Below are 16,435 nucleotides of genomic sequence, written 5' to 3' on the forward strand. Positions count from 1 at the left end.
CTCTGGATGAAAACAATCCCTAGGAATACATAAGCCACAGCTATTGACCAATGGAATCTTGCCAACTGGAACTCCAGTGGAAAATTTAAATAATTATGGAAAATTGAGAATAAAATATGATGACATGCTTATTAAATATCCATTGATTTATTAACTTTCATCCCATTACAAGTATATTTTACAGGTGAAAAAAAAAAAAAGAAAACCAGGACATTCCAAGTAATAGTTACTGGCAATGCCAGAGATGGACTCTGTCTACTTATTTGGAAACTAAATTTATATAAGTTGTCATGCTACTTCTAGAGGTTATATATTATTTCTGCTACTGCTCATGTATGACTAACTGCTATAGGAATTACCCTCCTACAGAAAAACTAGAATAGCAGAAAAAATGTATGAAACAATAGTTTTCAGGCACTAGATGCCAGGCTGCTTATTGCGTGATCCCCAAGAGCAGGCCAAAGTGAAGGAAGATGGGCCCACAGGGGAGCCCGCTGTCTTTACTGAATGGAAGACACAGAGGGTGGAGTTCAGTGGGCCAAGAAAGCTAGCATTTGCCAGACAGACCATCAGAGTCAGGCAAACTGCACTGAGAGATGGAGACAGGGAAAGAGTTGCAAACACAGAGAAATACAGAGACACAGTGTTTCTGGAAATGTGTAGCTGTTCCCTTGAGCCTCTGGTTGAGGATTTATCTGTATGTACATGAGAAAAGTATACTCAGAGCTAAGGGAAACACAGGTCTCCTGCATTGCAGGCAGATTCTTTACTGTCTGAGCCACCAGGGAAGCCACTGGAAAGCAGCGGGCTGGATTTCTGGAGCTCGCTCAGGGGTAGGAACAGTTTATATTCCCATTAGCCTGTTGGGGAAGACCTCTTACACAAGATACTGGGGAAATTCCTTACGTAAGTCGCACGTTTAACAATAAGGATGAATTAGTCCCATAATAACGGCTTCCCAGGTGGAGAAGGAAATGGCAACCCACTCCAGTGTTCTTGCCTGGAGAATCCCAGGGACAGGGGAGCCTGGTGGGCTGCCGTCTATGGGCTCGCACAGAGTCAGACACGACTGAAGTGACTTAGCAGGTGGCGCTAGAGGTAAAGAGTTCAGTTCAGTTCAGTCGCTCAGTCGTGTCCGACTCTTTGCGACCCCATGAATTGCAGCACGCCAGGCCTCCCTGTCTATCACCAACTCCCGGAGTTCACTCAAACTCATGTCCATCGAGTCAGTGATGCCATCCAGCCATCTCATCCTCTGTCGTCCCCTTCTCCTCCTGCCCCCAATCCCTCCCAGCATCAGAGTCTTTTCCAGTGAGTCAACTCTTCACACGATGTGGCCAAAGTACTGGAGTTTCAGCTTTAGCATCATTCCTTCCAAAGAACACCCAGGGCTGATCTCCCTGCTAATGCAGGAGATGTAAGAGACTTGGGCTCTATCCCTGGGTTGGGAAGATCCCTTGGAGGAGGGCACGGCAACTCATTCCAGTATTCTTGCCTGGAGAATCCCATGGACAGAGAAGCCTGGAAGGCTGAAGTCCATGGGGTTTCTAAAGAGTTGGACACAACAGAAGGGACTAAACAACCGCCAGGTGTCTCACCCAGCTTCCCTCACAATGATACCTTAGTAATTGCAATACATTATCAAAGCCGGGATAATGACGCTGGCACAGTACTCACTCAGATACAGACTGAAAGCTCTTTATAATAGGTTCTTGTTTCCTATGTAGATTTTCACGTCACTGCCGCCCTTTACTCTCGGAATCTTTGAACGGTGCTGCAGTCAGGAGAGCCTGCTCAGGTACCCACAACTCTACAGAATTTCTCAGACAGGTGATATTTTCAACATAAAGGTAAGCAGAAGGTTATTGCAGGTCTTTCAACTTCCCTCCAAAAGGTACCTTTGTCTCTTTCCTTTCTGATGCTTTAGGAAAAATAATTTAAAAACAACGAGGAATGCAGCCCTATGTCATATTTCCTTGTATTCTACCTAAGGTTCCGTGAATCCTGAGGTTTTCCAGTCTGGCATTAACTTTGTGTTTGAGCCAGCTTCTTTCCTAAAATTTGCTTTGTGCTGTGCTGTGCTTACTCTAGGAAATTTTAGTTGCAGGCGAAAGATGTTTTTTCCACACTCTTTTTTTTTTTTCCTCTAGTCCCTTATCTGTAAGTCTTCCTGGCAAGCATGAAAAAAAAAAAAAGAAAACTAGTATATTTAGAATTGAATGAACAAAGACTTGTTTTTGTTATTTTTCTGTCATATCCTAACCTTGTGCACCCTTCTTTGATTGATTCCCAGAGATATTATATTATTGAGATATCCTTTAAGAAAATTGTGCAGGCATACCTTATTTTATTGTGCTTTGCAGATACTATTTTTTTTTTATTTTTACAAATTGAAGTTTAGTGGCAAACCTGTGTTGTCAGATGGTGGCTAGCCTTTCCATTGATGTGTAAACATTATTTTTAGACAGTGCACACTTGATAGACTACGTATAGTGTAAACATAACTTTTATATGTACTGGGAAACTAAAAAACATCACATGACTTGCTTTATTATGATATTTGCGTTATGGTGGTGGTCTGGAACCAAATCTGCAATATCTCTGAGGTATGCCTGTATATGGTATATTAACCATTATTTTGACCACAGTCAGGGTATAGATATAAAAGTACAGGGTGTATCATATAAAAGTACAGGGTGTATCATATAAAATATGATATTAAATTATATTGTAAGTGCTATAATTTAAAGATTGAAAGTATTTTTTAATTATTTCTTTAAATTAGTTCTTTTTTTGCTAGGTAATTAAAGCCTTTATATGTTTTTTATAATAAATACATTATCTTTGAATTCTACATATTTATATTTATTAAATATGTTTTTCAAATGATATCATCCTATAATTTCACAGTCATTTCTTTTACAAGGAGACTAAAGATATGGAAATTTTTAGTCTCCAGTAAGACATTTTAGCTTTGTAACTGTGTTTCACACAGCAAATAAACTTTATAACATTACATATTTTTAGAGTTAGACCTGGATACTATCTTGATTTTCTTGCTTTGTTTTCTTTTAGGTGCTTTGGATTCAATGTATAAATGCTGTTGTCCATTCATTCATTCTCTTCTGGTTGCCTGCAAAAATGCTGGAGCATGGTAGTAACTTCATTGTTTTCTCTGTGTGTGTGTCTACAGATAGAACTGAAGAAAGCAAAAGTAGGATTAAAAATATAGGTTTATATATATTCACCTAAACTAATAGTATAATCTGGTTAACAGATTGTAGTTTGAACATTTAACAGATGGCCTTTAGAGCCCATTGTCCTTGCCTCTAACATGTATAAATTGTAACTTAGTGCTTTTATTGTTAATTTTTAATAAATATTTGAGTCAGGAGGTCTGATAGAAAGCAGAACAGTTCTACTGAGTCATAGATTCCCTCTGTTAGTTTGAAACTTTTGTCTACTATATTTATTGCTTTCACTTCTAAAACTTTATGCTTCAGTTTAAACTGTAACAAGTCCAATAGGCCATATAGAAATTTAACCTTATATTTTATTATTGGACTAAGTTTCCTTTTCTGGCCATACAGTTTTCCAGACAACATTATGCGTGAACTTTTTTGCCAAACTGGTTTGTGTATAAATAGATCCAGAATAGGAGATATATTTATGAAGTGTGTTACTGATGTGTAATTGGCTCATAGCCACAAATTAAGGTGTGAAATACAATTATTTTCCTTTAACCAGATAGAGTCGGACACAACTGATGTGACGCAGCAGCAGCAGCAGCAGCAGCAACATGTCCTAATCTTAGAAATATATTGTTTAATTGAGCCTTGTTTGTGTGTGTTTATATGCGTTTGTATTTAAAAAATAGATCTGCCATTATACTGCTAAGGGCATTCCTTATAAAACAAATGAGCAAAATAATGAGCAAACTTTTCAAGTGATAACAATATAGCAAAGTAACACGCTGACAAAGAGTTGGTTCCACTTTCAGAATGGTGGTGTGAAGAGCTCCTTGGATGAGCTCCTCACCCTCAAAAAACCAAACCTGCAAAACTATAAAAACACAACTCTGTAAATTCTCTGAAAATTATCCAAAAGGCAAGGAAGATTATCAGTCTACTAAAACTCAGTTAGAGCATCAAGAGTCTGCATCCCTTGAGCCGTGGCCCTCTCCCTCCCTTCCCCACAGTAGCCTGGCCGGACGAAAGGTCCACTCCAAGCAGGTGTGGACAGGAGTATGGGACTATTGCTCCTCTCGGCTCTCAGTCAAGGGTTCCCATCTCACAGGAAGGGCAGCTCACCAGCATTTCTCATCCCTCCAACTCTGACTGAAGAGGCCAGATTTCTGATGGGTGTGGCTGAGATAGAGCTCCCTTTCCCCCAGGCAACTAATATTCAAAGGACAGAGTTTCCACCCCATGCACGACAGGCCAAGAACCCTGGGCCCAGGTCACTCTCACCACAGCTCACTCGTAGGGCAGGGAATTTCTGGGAGAGTCAAGCCAAGAAGACTGGTGGCTTTGTGCTAGACCACTAGCACAGAAATACTGGGTCCAAAATTTTGCCAGTAGTGAAAAAGAGCTCCAAAACTCTTTCCCAAATAAGATGACTTTTCAAAACAAAGTGGGGGAAAGTTCAAGTCTAAGGATACTCTCAAAAACAGTAGCCCTTCTTCATTAAGAGCAACAAGCTAAATCATAGGCCAACTGATTTACCAGTGAGAACCAGGGAAAGAGATAGATAAAGAACTGAATGAAAATCCTGGAGCTGAAAAGTACCAAAAACTCGAAAAATGTGTTAGAGAGGCTCAACAGTAGATTTGAACTGGAAGAAAAAAGGATTAGCAAACTTGAAGTTAGACCAATAGACAATAAGGGCCAGGCAGTGCTAGTGGTAAAGAACCCACCTGTTCATTCATGTAGGAGACGTTGGTTCAATCCCTGGATTGGGAAGACCCACTGGAGGAGGGCATGTCCATCCACTTCAGTATTCTTGCCTGGGAAATCCCATGGACAGAGGAGCCTGGTGGGCTACAGTCCATAGGGTTGCAAAGAGTTGGACAATACTGAAGTGACTTAGCACAGCACAATTTGAAGACCAGAGATAAAAGAGTGAAGAAAAATGAACAGAGCATTAGAGAACGTGACATGCCTTTCAGCACACCAACAGAAACATGATGGGTATACCAGAACAAGAGGAGAAAACCAATGAAGCAGAAAAAAAATACTCAAGGAAATAATAGCTGGAAAGTGTCAAATTAGTTGAAAGTGAAAATGCAATCCACAGAATGGAGCAAAGGATACACAAGTTACAGATAACAGAAGATTTGTATCCAGAGTATATAGAGAAGGTTTATAACTCAACATAAAAAGACAAATGATCCAATTTTTTAAAGTGTACAAAGGATTTCAATAGACATTTATCCAGAGAAGATAGACAAATAACTAATAAGTACATGCTCAACATCATTAATATTTAAACAAACAAAAAAACTGAAACCACGATGATATACAACTTCATACCCATTGCATGCATCCTCAGTCATGTCTGATTTTTTGTGCACTGATTGACTGCAACCTGCCATGGGATTCTCCAGGGAAGAATACTGGAGTGGGTTGTCATTTCCTTCTCCAAGGGATCTTCCCGACCCAGGGATGGAACTGGCCTCTCCTGCACTGGCAGGCAAGTTCTTACCACTAGCACCACCAGGGGAGCCCAGGCTACAGTCCAAAGGCTTGCAAACAGTCGGACATGACTGAGCAACTGAGTAGGCATTGCACGTTTTAGTGAGTTCTAAATCAGGAGAAAACATAAAATAAGTGAGCTTCAAATATATGGGTGTGCTACCTGAATTGGGGTTAGGGTCAGGGATATGCACTTAAAATTTTCTATATCAACCAGGACCAGGTCCACCAATATTTATTGGGAATTTTTAAAAGTGTAAAGAAGATCTTAAAAAATTATCCTAATCTTGACATAATATTGACCTTTTAGAATGAAATTTGTAAGTTTACAGCAGATTTAAGAATAGTTAAAAAGTATATGGAATTCTATTTTAACTTCAAGTTATCTGTTGGGTTTATTATTTTAGTTATCCTGGAGAAGAAATAGTATGAAAAATGTGATGACAAACATCCTTAAAATCCTCATCTTGCTACTTGGCATCACTGATCAGATTGTTTTTTTAAAAAACTTTCTTTTTCTTAAAAAATATTTATTCTTATCTATTTATTTATTTGGCTCCACTGGGTCTTAGTTGTGGCGTGTGGGATCTAGTTCCCCGACCAGGACTTGAACCTGGCCCCGTGCATTGGGAGCACAACGTCTTAGCCACTGGACCACCAGGGAAGTCCATGGACTTTTAATTTATAGATTCTGCTAGATGGCTTAGATGCATGTGACACTAGGCTTAATAATCACATTCACGTACTCCTTGCAGTTTATCTATTTGTTTCTAAATCTATCTTTGGAGGAAGTAAGAAAAGGAAAAAATGTCACAACTGTGTTAGGCAAAGTAAGCATTGTTGTCACTGACAGAACACTTAAGAAATGCGACCAGTCATTGATAAATATTTTTGGTGTCCAGTATGGGTACCTTTAGTAAAAACAAATTTTAAAAATCTATGTGTCAGACTCTATAAAGATTAAAAAATAACTTTTTCACTTTTCAGATATGGTCTTGCAAAGTGGTTACACTACAGACTATTTGTTTCTTGGGAATTTTATATATACGGTAAGATCATCCACGTAGATTATCACTTTTCCTAGTGTTTAATGAAACAATTAAAGCATTATCAGACAGTAGTGACTTTTCAAGAAGGCACTGTTATAATGGTTGCATTATTTATGTTTCTAGAAATGTGAAATTCATATACATTTGTTGTTGTTCATACAGGGGGTGCTTTTCTATGTCTTATCATTACATAACTTGCCTTGGTGATGGCTTCAAATCAGCCCATGAAAGTCTACCTTTCAGGGCTGCTTGTGTAGATAATTCACCATTATTTATTCAACTAGTCTCCAGTTAGTGGATGTGAAGGTTGTTTGGGATCCTTTGCCACTATGAACGATGCTGCAAAGACGATCCTTTATGCCCATGAGTAACTATATCCTAGGATAAATTTCTGGAAGTGTAATTTCTGGATCAGAGGATATTGTGAATCTTGAAAAACCTTGCCTATTTATCGCCAGTGATAGAAGTATTTGCTTCCCTGCCATAGTTCAAGGCCAGTGGGTGTGATCATATCACACTTTCTGATCTAGTCAGCAAAATGATAGTTTTGCAGTTTTTGCCTTGAGGGTCAGCACAGTCCAAGAGATTATAATCCACTTCTAATCTGAGTCAGATCTTCCACACTGTTCATAAAGAATATAAATAGAAGAGCTGAAGACATAAGCATGGATTGTCATCATATGGTACAGGGCTGCTAAATGAGGAACACTGATTGAAAAGTGTAGCATTTTCTCCATTACTAAAATGCAGCAAAACACTTAGCAACTTAATGACACCACAGCTCAGCAGACGTGGTGGAGCCACGGGGTGAGGGTCAGGAAGCAGGCGCGGAGGTGCAGATTCTGATGGAAAGTTTTAATACTTTTTCTCCAATCTCTTTCCCTTCCCGTTGCACCTGGCGCCTCGGCACAGTACGTTGTTGTCACTGTTTGTCTGAAAGCTGGTTTGGAGACAATGTCTTGGAATAAAGTGAGTATTTGTTAAGATATTTCCTCAATCTAGTATGGCTGTTGGCACGCTGATGTCCTTCTTCAGCTTCAGAAAAGTAATAAGCATTCTTTTTCTGGTCTCCACATTTTACTTCTTGTGTTACTTGTTTGAATGATGATTTAAACCATAGGAAAGGCATAATAGCCATCTAATGGCTGTGGAATATCCATTTTCCTGCCTTACGTTTGAAACAGATTCAATTTATCATGACATTAACTGAGACCCTTAATTCACTATTATCCAAGTACAGAATGATAAGAGAGAATTTAGCAAATACAGACAAAAAGAAAAATACATATTGCTTATTCCTTTCAGTGTCAATGATGCTGACATTTTGGCTTCTACTCTTTGTCTTTGTTCTATGTAGTCTCCTCCCACCCCTCTATAAAAACAAGATTATAACGTACCTAATATTTTACAAGTTGCTTTTTTTCACTTAATGACAGATCTTTAATATTTTTCCAAATTTTTTATTTTTATGCCTTATTAATTGATGGAATAATGTTTCAGCACATGGATGCTTGTTATTTGCATTACTTTATTTATTAAAAAATTTTGCATTATTTTTAGAATAATTATTTTAACTTTAGTTACTGTGAACAATATATAATCAATACTGTTATCAATACAGATGTACTTACAGATATGAGTAATGATTTCCTCAGGATACTATTACAAGTGTAATTTCTGATAAATTAAGCAGAATTTTAGTTTTTATGACATGAATAGTTTAAATAGATTGCATGTGTACCTGCACATACGTATTTACATCTATAAATAAGTTGTGTCTCAAGTTGTACTCAAAAAGTTTCTGAGAGAAAATGAATTTTTACATGTTTGTCACTTTTGAAGAACTAAGTTGATGCAGCCTATGATATATTCCCTTTCTGTTGCAATCAATTCAGAGTTCTGACTGCCACCATCCCTATTGGACCCCAACACTAAGTTGGAACCAAGGAGTTATGAGCAAAAATATTTTATTACAAATCATAAGGCAATCTAATTGTATTATACCATATTCATGGAGCATAGACCATTTCTGTCATCTGTACGTATTGAACCTCATTTGTGAATGAGGCAATAGTTCAAGGCCAAAGCACACTTAGAACTACACGAGGTGTCCGGCCTAAGACGGATTGGGCACCTGCCTTCCAGCTCACCTAGGGGCTAAGAAGGAGTGGGGATGGAGGCAGGAGAGAGAAGGGCCTGTTTCTCACCTTTGTGCTGATGCTGCCCTGCCTACGGGGAAGGCCGAGGAGGCAGTGTCTTCATTGGGGAGAAGGGTGATGCTGGAAGTCACCGATCCAGTGCAGAAAGCAAGCAAGAGCAGAAAGACACAGAACACAGCTCTAAGCAGCAGTGGGGGCTGGCAGTCCCCAGAAGGTGATGATCCCAACAGAGGCCCGTCTGAAAATACTCTCGAAGCCGCGCAGAAATACCTCACATTGCACATGATGCATGATGTCGACTCCAAGGGAACTCTTACAGGAAAACTCACTGCGGTTCTGAAGAGTTTGAAGTTCATAGCTTCAGGCTGATCCTCTTCTCCATCTATCTGTGTTATCACGAGACAGAGTCCTCAAGAGACCAGTTCTGTTTACTCTAATCAGAGAAAGAATTGTTTGGGTTAGAGGTTATTTTTAAGGAGTGTGAAAAAGTGCCTTTGAAAATGACTCCTAAACAAATAATATATACTCTGAGAAGTAGCGCATTTGGGTTTTTTTCTCTATAGTTTTTGTTCAGAGATGACTAAGTAATGAGCAGTTGCTCATTACTAAAAAGTAATTGTAAAAAGTACTACTAAATAGTAAAAAGTATTACTAAAAAGTAATACTAAAAAGTATTGAGGAAAAGAACCAAAATTCTATTAGGATAAGAGGGCTTCCTAGGTGGCTCAGTGGTAAAGAATCCTCCTGCCAATTCAGGAGACACAGGAGACACAAGTTCAATTCCCAAGTTGGGAAGATCCCTGGAGCAGGAAATTGCAACCCACTCCAGTATTCTTGCCTGGGAAATCCCATGGACAGAAGAACCTGGTGGGATACAGTATATAGGGTCTCAAAGAGTCAAACGTAACTTGACAACTAAACAAAAACTATTAGGATGAGAACATTTGATCTAGTCTAGCCAGTTGCCTTATTATGTATAGATAATACATCTTAGGCCTGCTCAGTTTAAGTGGTATACCTACTGTGGCCAAGGGTAGAATATAGGTCTCCTAGTTGTTTTCCTCACTATTCCCCTGCTAACACCAACTGCTCAAAGCAACAGATCACAGATCCACAGAAGGGTCTACTATTTTAGCATCTATCATTGGAGAATCTGGTACCAGTTCCCAGACTCAGGCCTGGTCAGTGGTTCTTCAGCTACAGTCTCAGCCAGAATGGCATATACAGTTGATACGTGCACAAAACCTACCAGTTCTGGTCAGTCTAAGGATCACAACTACTGCCATTGTTCCACAGTTATTCACAATACATTCAAATTTTTATCTCTCAATGATTTGTATTTAAAATTTTTTTTTACTGTAAAGAACTTTGTATTAATAAACAGACAGAAGCCCAAGTCTCATTAAATCACCCACCAGTTGTAATGAACCACATCTGTTGAGAGTTGATCTTTTTGCTGAAGACTCTGAACACCGCTTGGCTTGGATGAACAAGGTACAGTTGTTTTTGATACTTGCCAGACAATGGTGCTTTGAGTTCATAGCAAAGTATTCTGAGAAAGATGTTAGGAAGTCTCAGGTAGCAACAAATTGAAAAAGTATCAACTTCTTCATATGAGAACTTATGGTGTGGACAAATGGATTTTGATAGTTGATTAATAGCGTTTTTAAAAATGTCCTTTCAAGTAGCGGAGGCTGAAACATTTGCATGCCGCTCTTCTGTCTGCAGTTCACCCATTTGGCCATTTGGGGCAGCATAATGATTTGGCTGGGGTTTTTTGCGGTTTACTCCTCCCTCTGGCCCACTGTTCCTGTTGCTCCTGAGATGACAGGACAGGTGAGTGTGCTCTAAATCTCTCCCTCTCACTTTCGAAAGACAATCTTGCCAGAAACTGGGTTTCTGTTTGATAGTATTTTTCTTTTAGCACTTTGAATTTATGGGCCCAATGTCTTCTGGCCTGTAGTGTTTCTGATGAGCAATCTGCTAGTCATCTCACTGAGGATCCTTGTATGTGGTGATTTACTTCTCTCTTGCTGCTCTCAAGATTCTCTTTTTGCATTTTGAACGTTTCAATGAAGGTATTAAATTAAGTTAGTTAGTACTATATTTAGGTTTTATATGCCTGTTTATTTAATTGTGACTGGTGATAGAAGCAAGGTCCGATGCTGTAAAGAGCAATATTGCATAGGAACCTGGAATGTCAATTCTATGAATCAAGGCAAATTGGAAGTGGTCAAACAAGAGATGGCAAGAGTGAACATCAACATTCTAGGAATCAGTGAACTAAAATGGACTGGAATGGGTGAATTTAACTCAGATGACCATTATATCTACTACTGCAGGCAGGTATCCCTCAGAAGAAATGGAGTAGCCATCATGGTCAACAAAAGAGTCCGAAATGCAGTACTTGGATGCAATCTCAAAAACGACAGAATGATCTCTGTTCATCTCCAAGGCAAACCATTCAATATCATGGTAATCCAAGTCTATGCCCCAACCAGTAACGCTGAAGAAGATGAAGTTGAACGGTTCTATGAAGACCTACAAGACCTTTTAGAACTAACACCCCAAAAAGATGTCCTTTTCATTATAGTGGACTGGGATGCAAAAGTAGGAAGTCAAGAAACACCTGGAGTAACAGGCAAATTTGGCCTTGGAATGCGGAATGAAGCAGGGCAAAGACTAATAGAGTTTTGCCAAAAAAATGCACTGGTCATAGCAAACACCCTCTTCCAACAACACAAGAGAAGACTCTACACGTGGACATCACCTGATGGTCAACACCGAAATCAGACTGATTATATTCTTTGCAGCCAAAGATGGAGAAGCTCTATACAGTCAACAAAAACAAGACCAGGAGCTGACTGTGGCTTAGATCATTAACTCCTTATTACCAAATTCAGACTTAAATTGAAGAAAGTAGGGAAAACCGCTAGACCATTCAGGTATGACCTAAATTAAATCCCTTATGATTATACAGTGGAAGTGAGAAATAGATTTAAGGGCCTAGATCTGATAGATAGAGTGCCTGATGAACTATGGCATGAGGTTTGTGACATTGTACAGGAGACAGGGATCAAGACCATCCCCATGGAAAAGAAATGCAAAAAAGCAAAATGGCTGTCTGGGGAGGCCTTACAAATAGCTGTGAAAAGAAGAGAGGTGAAAAGCAAAGGAGAAAAGGAAAGATATAAGCATCTGAATGCAGAGTTCCAGAGAATAGCAAGAAGAGATAAGAAAGCCTTCTTCAGCGATCAATGCAAAGAAATAGAGGAAAAGAACAGAATGGGAAAGATTAGAGATCTCTTCAAGAAAATTAGAGATACCAAGGGAACATTTCATGCAAAGATGGGCTCGATAAAGGACAGAAATGGTATGGACCTAACAGAAGCAGAAGATATTAAGAAGAGGTGACAAGAATACACAGAAGAACTGTACAAAAAAGATCTTCAAGACCCGGATAATCATGATGTTGTGATCACTTATCTGGAGCCAGACATCCTGGAATATGAAGTCAAGTGGGCCTTAGAAAGCATCACTACGAACAAAGCTAATGGAGGTGATGGCATTCCAGTTGAGCTGTTTCAAATCCTGAAAGATGATGCTGTGAAAGTGCTGTGCTCAATATGCCAGCAAATTTGGAAAACTCAGCAGTGGCCACAGGACTGGAAAAGGTCAGTTTTCATTCCAATCCCAAGGAAAGACAGTGCCAAATAATGCTCAAACTACTGCACAATTGCACTCATCTCACATGCTAGTAAAGTAATGCTCAAAATTCTCCAAGCCAGGCTTCAGCAATATGTGAACCGTGAACTTCCTGATGTTCAAGCTGGTTTTAGAAAAGGCAGAGGAACCAGAGATCAAATTGTCAACATCCAGTGGGTCATGGAAAAAACAAGAGAGTTCCAGAAAAACATCTATTTCTGCTTTACTGACTATGCCAAGGCCTTTGACTGTGTGGATCACAATAAACTGTGGAAAATTCTGAAAGAGATGGGAATACCAGACCACCTGACCTGCCTCTTGAGAAATCTGTATGTAGGTCAGGAAGCAACAGTTAGAACTGGACATGGAACAACAGACTGGTTCCAAATAGGAAAAGGAGTACGTCAAGGCTGTATATTGTCACCCTGCTTATTTAACATATGCAGAGTACATCATGAGAAACGCTGGACTGGAAGAAACACAAGCTGGAATCAAGATTGCCGAGAGAAATATCAATAACCTCAGATATGCAGATGACACCACCCTTATGGCAGAAAGTGAAGAGGAACTAAAAAGCCTCTTGATGAAAGTGAAAGAGGAGAGTTGGCTTAAAGCTCAACATTCAGAAAACGAAGACCATGGCATCCGGTCCCATCACTTCATGGGAAATACATGGGGAAACAGTGGAAACAGTGTCAGACTTTATTTTTTTGGGCTCCAAAATCACTGCAGATGGTGACTGCAGCCATGAAATTAAAAGACGCTTACTCCTTGGAAGAAAAGTTATGACCAACCTAGATAGCATATTCAAAAGCAGAGACATTACTTTGCCGACTAAGGTCCGTCTAGTCAAGGTTATGGTTTTTCCAGTAGCCATGTATGGATGTGAGAGTTGGACTGTAAAGATGAAGAAAGCTGAGCGCCAAAGAATTGATGCTTTTGAACTGTGGTGTTGGAGAAGACTCTTGAGAGTCCCTTGGACTGCAAGGAGATTCAACCAGTCCATTCTGAAGGAGATCAGCCCTGGGATGAAGAGTTGACTCATTGGAAAAGACTTTGATGCTGGGAGGGATTGGGGGCAGGAGGAGAAGGGGACGACCGAGGATGAGATGGCTGGATGGCATCACGGACTCAATGGACGTGAGTCTGAGTGAACTCCGGGAGTTGGTGATGGACAGGGCGGCCTGGCGTGCTGCGATTCATGGGGTCGCAAAGAGTCAGACACGACTGAGCGACTGAACTGAACTGAACTGAACTGAACTGAACTTATTTAGTTGGTTTAGTAGTTCTAGATTCATAGGACTGCAGTCAGATGCATTCATATCCATGCCTTTCCTGACATCTCCAGGTTGTTTTTTGAGGCGGGGAGGAAACTGAAAGCTGCTCTTGGTACTCATTGTTGGCAAACTAAAAGATTCTTATTGAAATGTCCCTTATCTCTGCTTATTTGCAGAGCAATACGGCTCTGGTGTGTCCACACTTTTGGCTGGGCTTTTTCATAGTCCCGATTGTGTGCCTGATTCAAAATGTAGCGTGGAAATCGTAAGTTGAAAAATGAAGTGGAAACCAGAGAATATATTATCATAGTTAATTATCCTTTACAATTGTATGGCTCTCAAATTAAACACTTAGTTTAATGCCATCCTGTGAATATTAAATGTCATGGAGCTTTTAAAGGAAGAAAATGCCCTTTGCTTTTTGCCACTGGAGATTTACCAGCAATCAATTTAGGAAAAAAAGATGGAATTAAATGTATGAGACGGAAATTTGGTAGAAATAAAGTTCATAATTTTTTTCTGAAAAGAGGTCCATTTCTTCACTCTTTAGTGTGGAAGTCTTATCTACTTTATAGGGAAAAAAATGTGATACCAGATGATCACAGATTAAGAATTAATGATAAAATAAGAACTAGAAGGGAAATATTGAAATTAGAAAGTCATTCTTTACTTTCAAAAAATTTGGCATAAGAGTCTTTCAAATCCAATTCTCCCAGAATATTTAAATATTAGATTGAAAAAAGTGTTAGACATTCAGTCATGTCTGACTCTCTTGCAATGCCATGGGCTGTAGCCCACCAGGCTTCTCTGCCCATGGGATTCTCTAGGCAAGAATCTGGAGTGGTTAGCCATTTTCTTCTCCAGGGGATCTTCCTGACCCAGGAATCGAACCTGGGTCTCCAGCATGGTAGGCAGATTCCTTTATTGTCTGAGCCAATATTATTAGATTTGTTGTTCAGTTGCTCAGTCATGTCTGACTTTTTACAACCCCGTGGACTGTAGCACGTCAGGCATCTTTGTCTTTCACTATCTCCCAGAGCTTTCTCAAACTCATGTCCATCACGTCAGTGATGCCATTCAACAATCTCATCCTCTGTCATTCCCTTCTCCTGCTTCAATCTTTCCCAGTGTCAGGGTCTTTTCTAATAAGTCGGCACTTCACATCAGGTGGTCAAAGTATTTGAGCTTCAGTTTTAGCATCAGTCCTTTCAGTACATATTCAGGACTGATTTCCTTTAGGATGGACTGGTTGGATCTCCTTACTATCCAAAGGACTCTCTAAGAGTCTTCTCCAACACCACAATTCAAAAGCATCAATTCTTCTGCATTCAGCTTTCTTTATGGTCCAACTTACATCCATATATGACTACTGGAAAAACCATTTGACCAGATAGACCTTTGTCTGCAAAGTAATGTCTCTGCTTTTTAATATGTTGTCTAGGTTGGTCATAGCTTTTCTTCCAAGGAGCAAGTGTCTTTAAATTTCATGGCTGCAGTCATCATCTGCAGTGATTTTGGAGCCCAATAAAATAAAGTCTGTCTCTGTTTCCATTGTTTCCCCATCTATTTGCCATGAAGTGATGGGACCAGATACCATGATCTTAGTTTTTGAATGTTGAGATTTAAGCCAGTTTTTTCACCCTCCTCTTTCACTTTCATCAAGAGGCTCTTTAGTTCCTCTTCACTTTCTGCCATGAGGGTGGTGTCATCTGCATATCTGAGGTTGTTGATATTTCTCCTGGCAATCTTTTTTTTTTTTTTTTCTCCTGGCAATCTTGATTCCAGCTTTGCTTCATCTAGTCCCCCATTTCTCATGAAGCACTCGGCATATAAATTAAGAAAGCAGGGTAACAATATATAGCCCTGATGTACTCCTTTCTCAATTTGAACCAGTTTGTTGTCCCATGTCTAGTTCTAACTGTTGCTTCTTGACCTGCACATAGGTTTCACAGGTAAGGTGTCTGGTATTCCCATCTCTTGAAGGATTTCCCACAGTTTGCTGTGATTCACACAGTCAAAGGCTTTAGTGTGGTCCATAAAGCAGAAGTAGATGTTTTTCTGGGCTTCCCCAATTGCTCAATGGGTAAAGAATCAGTTTGCAATGCAGGGGACACAGGAAATGCGTGTTTGATCCCTGGGTGGGGAAGATGCCTTAGAGAAAAAAATGACAACCCATTCCAGTATCCTTGCCTAGAAAATTCCATGGATGGAGGAGCCTGGAAGGCTACAGTTGATAGAGTTGCTAAGAGCTGGACATGACTGAATGACTTTACTCACTCAGTCACTCAGATGTTTTTCTGGAATTGTCTTGCTTTTTCTATGATCCAATGGATGTTGCAATTTGATCTCTGGTTCCTCTCAGTCAGTTCAGTTCAGTTCAGTCACTCAGTCGTGTCCAACTCTTTGTGACTACATGGACTGCATCACACCAGGCCTCCCTGTCCATCACCAACTCCTGGAGTTTGCTCAAACTCATGTCCATCAAGTTGGTGATCCCATCCAACCACTTCATCCTCTGTCATTAACTTCTTGTCCTGCCTTCAATCTTCCCC

At 39.8% G+C, this 16,435-nt stretch overlaps 1 protein-coding gene across 1 annotated transcript in view; it reads left to right on the forward strand.

Annotated features, from left to right (window-relative positions):
* The window catches only part of LOC120883220 (phospholipid-transporting ATPase IB-like), a 111,927-nt gene that overhangs the window by 56,972 nt on the left and 38,520 nt on the right, over positions 1-16,435 (forward strand). Inside the window, exons 27-32 of the mRNA XM_040267258.1 lie at positions 1,728-1,850; positions 3,076-3,154; positions 6,681-6,742; positions 7,655-7,711; positions 10,630-10,737; positions 14,060-14,148. Of these exons, the coding sequence (XP_040123192.1) occupies positions 1,728-1,850; positions 3,076-3,154; positions 6,681-6,742; positions 7,655-7,711; positions 10,630-10,737; positions 14,060-14,148 (518 nt within the window). The remainder of the gene's footprint in view (positions 1-1,727; positions 1,851-3,075; positions 3,155-6,680; positions 6,743-7,654; positions 7,712-10,629; positions 10,738-14,059; positions 14,149-16,435) is intronic.

This window comes from Oryx dammah, unplaced genomic scaffold, assembly GCF_014754425.2.
Source record: "Oryx dammah isolate SB20612 unplaced genomic scaffold, SCBI_Odam_1.1 HiC_scaffold_24, whole genome shotgun sequence".
Classification (NCBI taxonomy): domain Eukaryota; kingdom Metazoa; phylum Chordata; class Mammalia; order Artiodactyla; family Bovidae; genus Oryx; species Oryx dammah.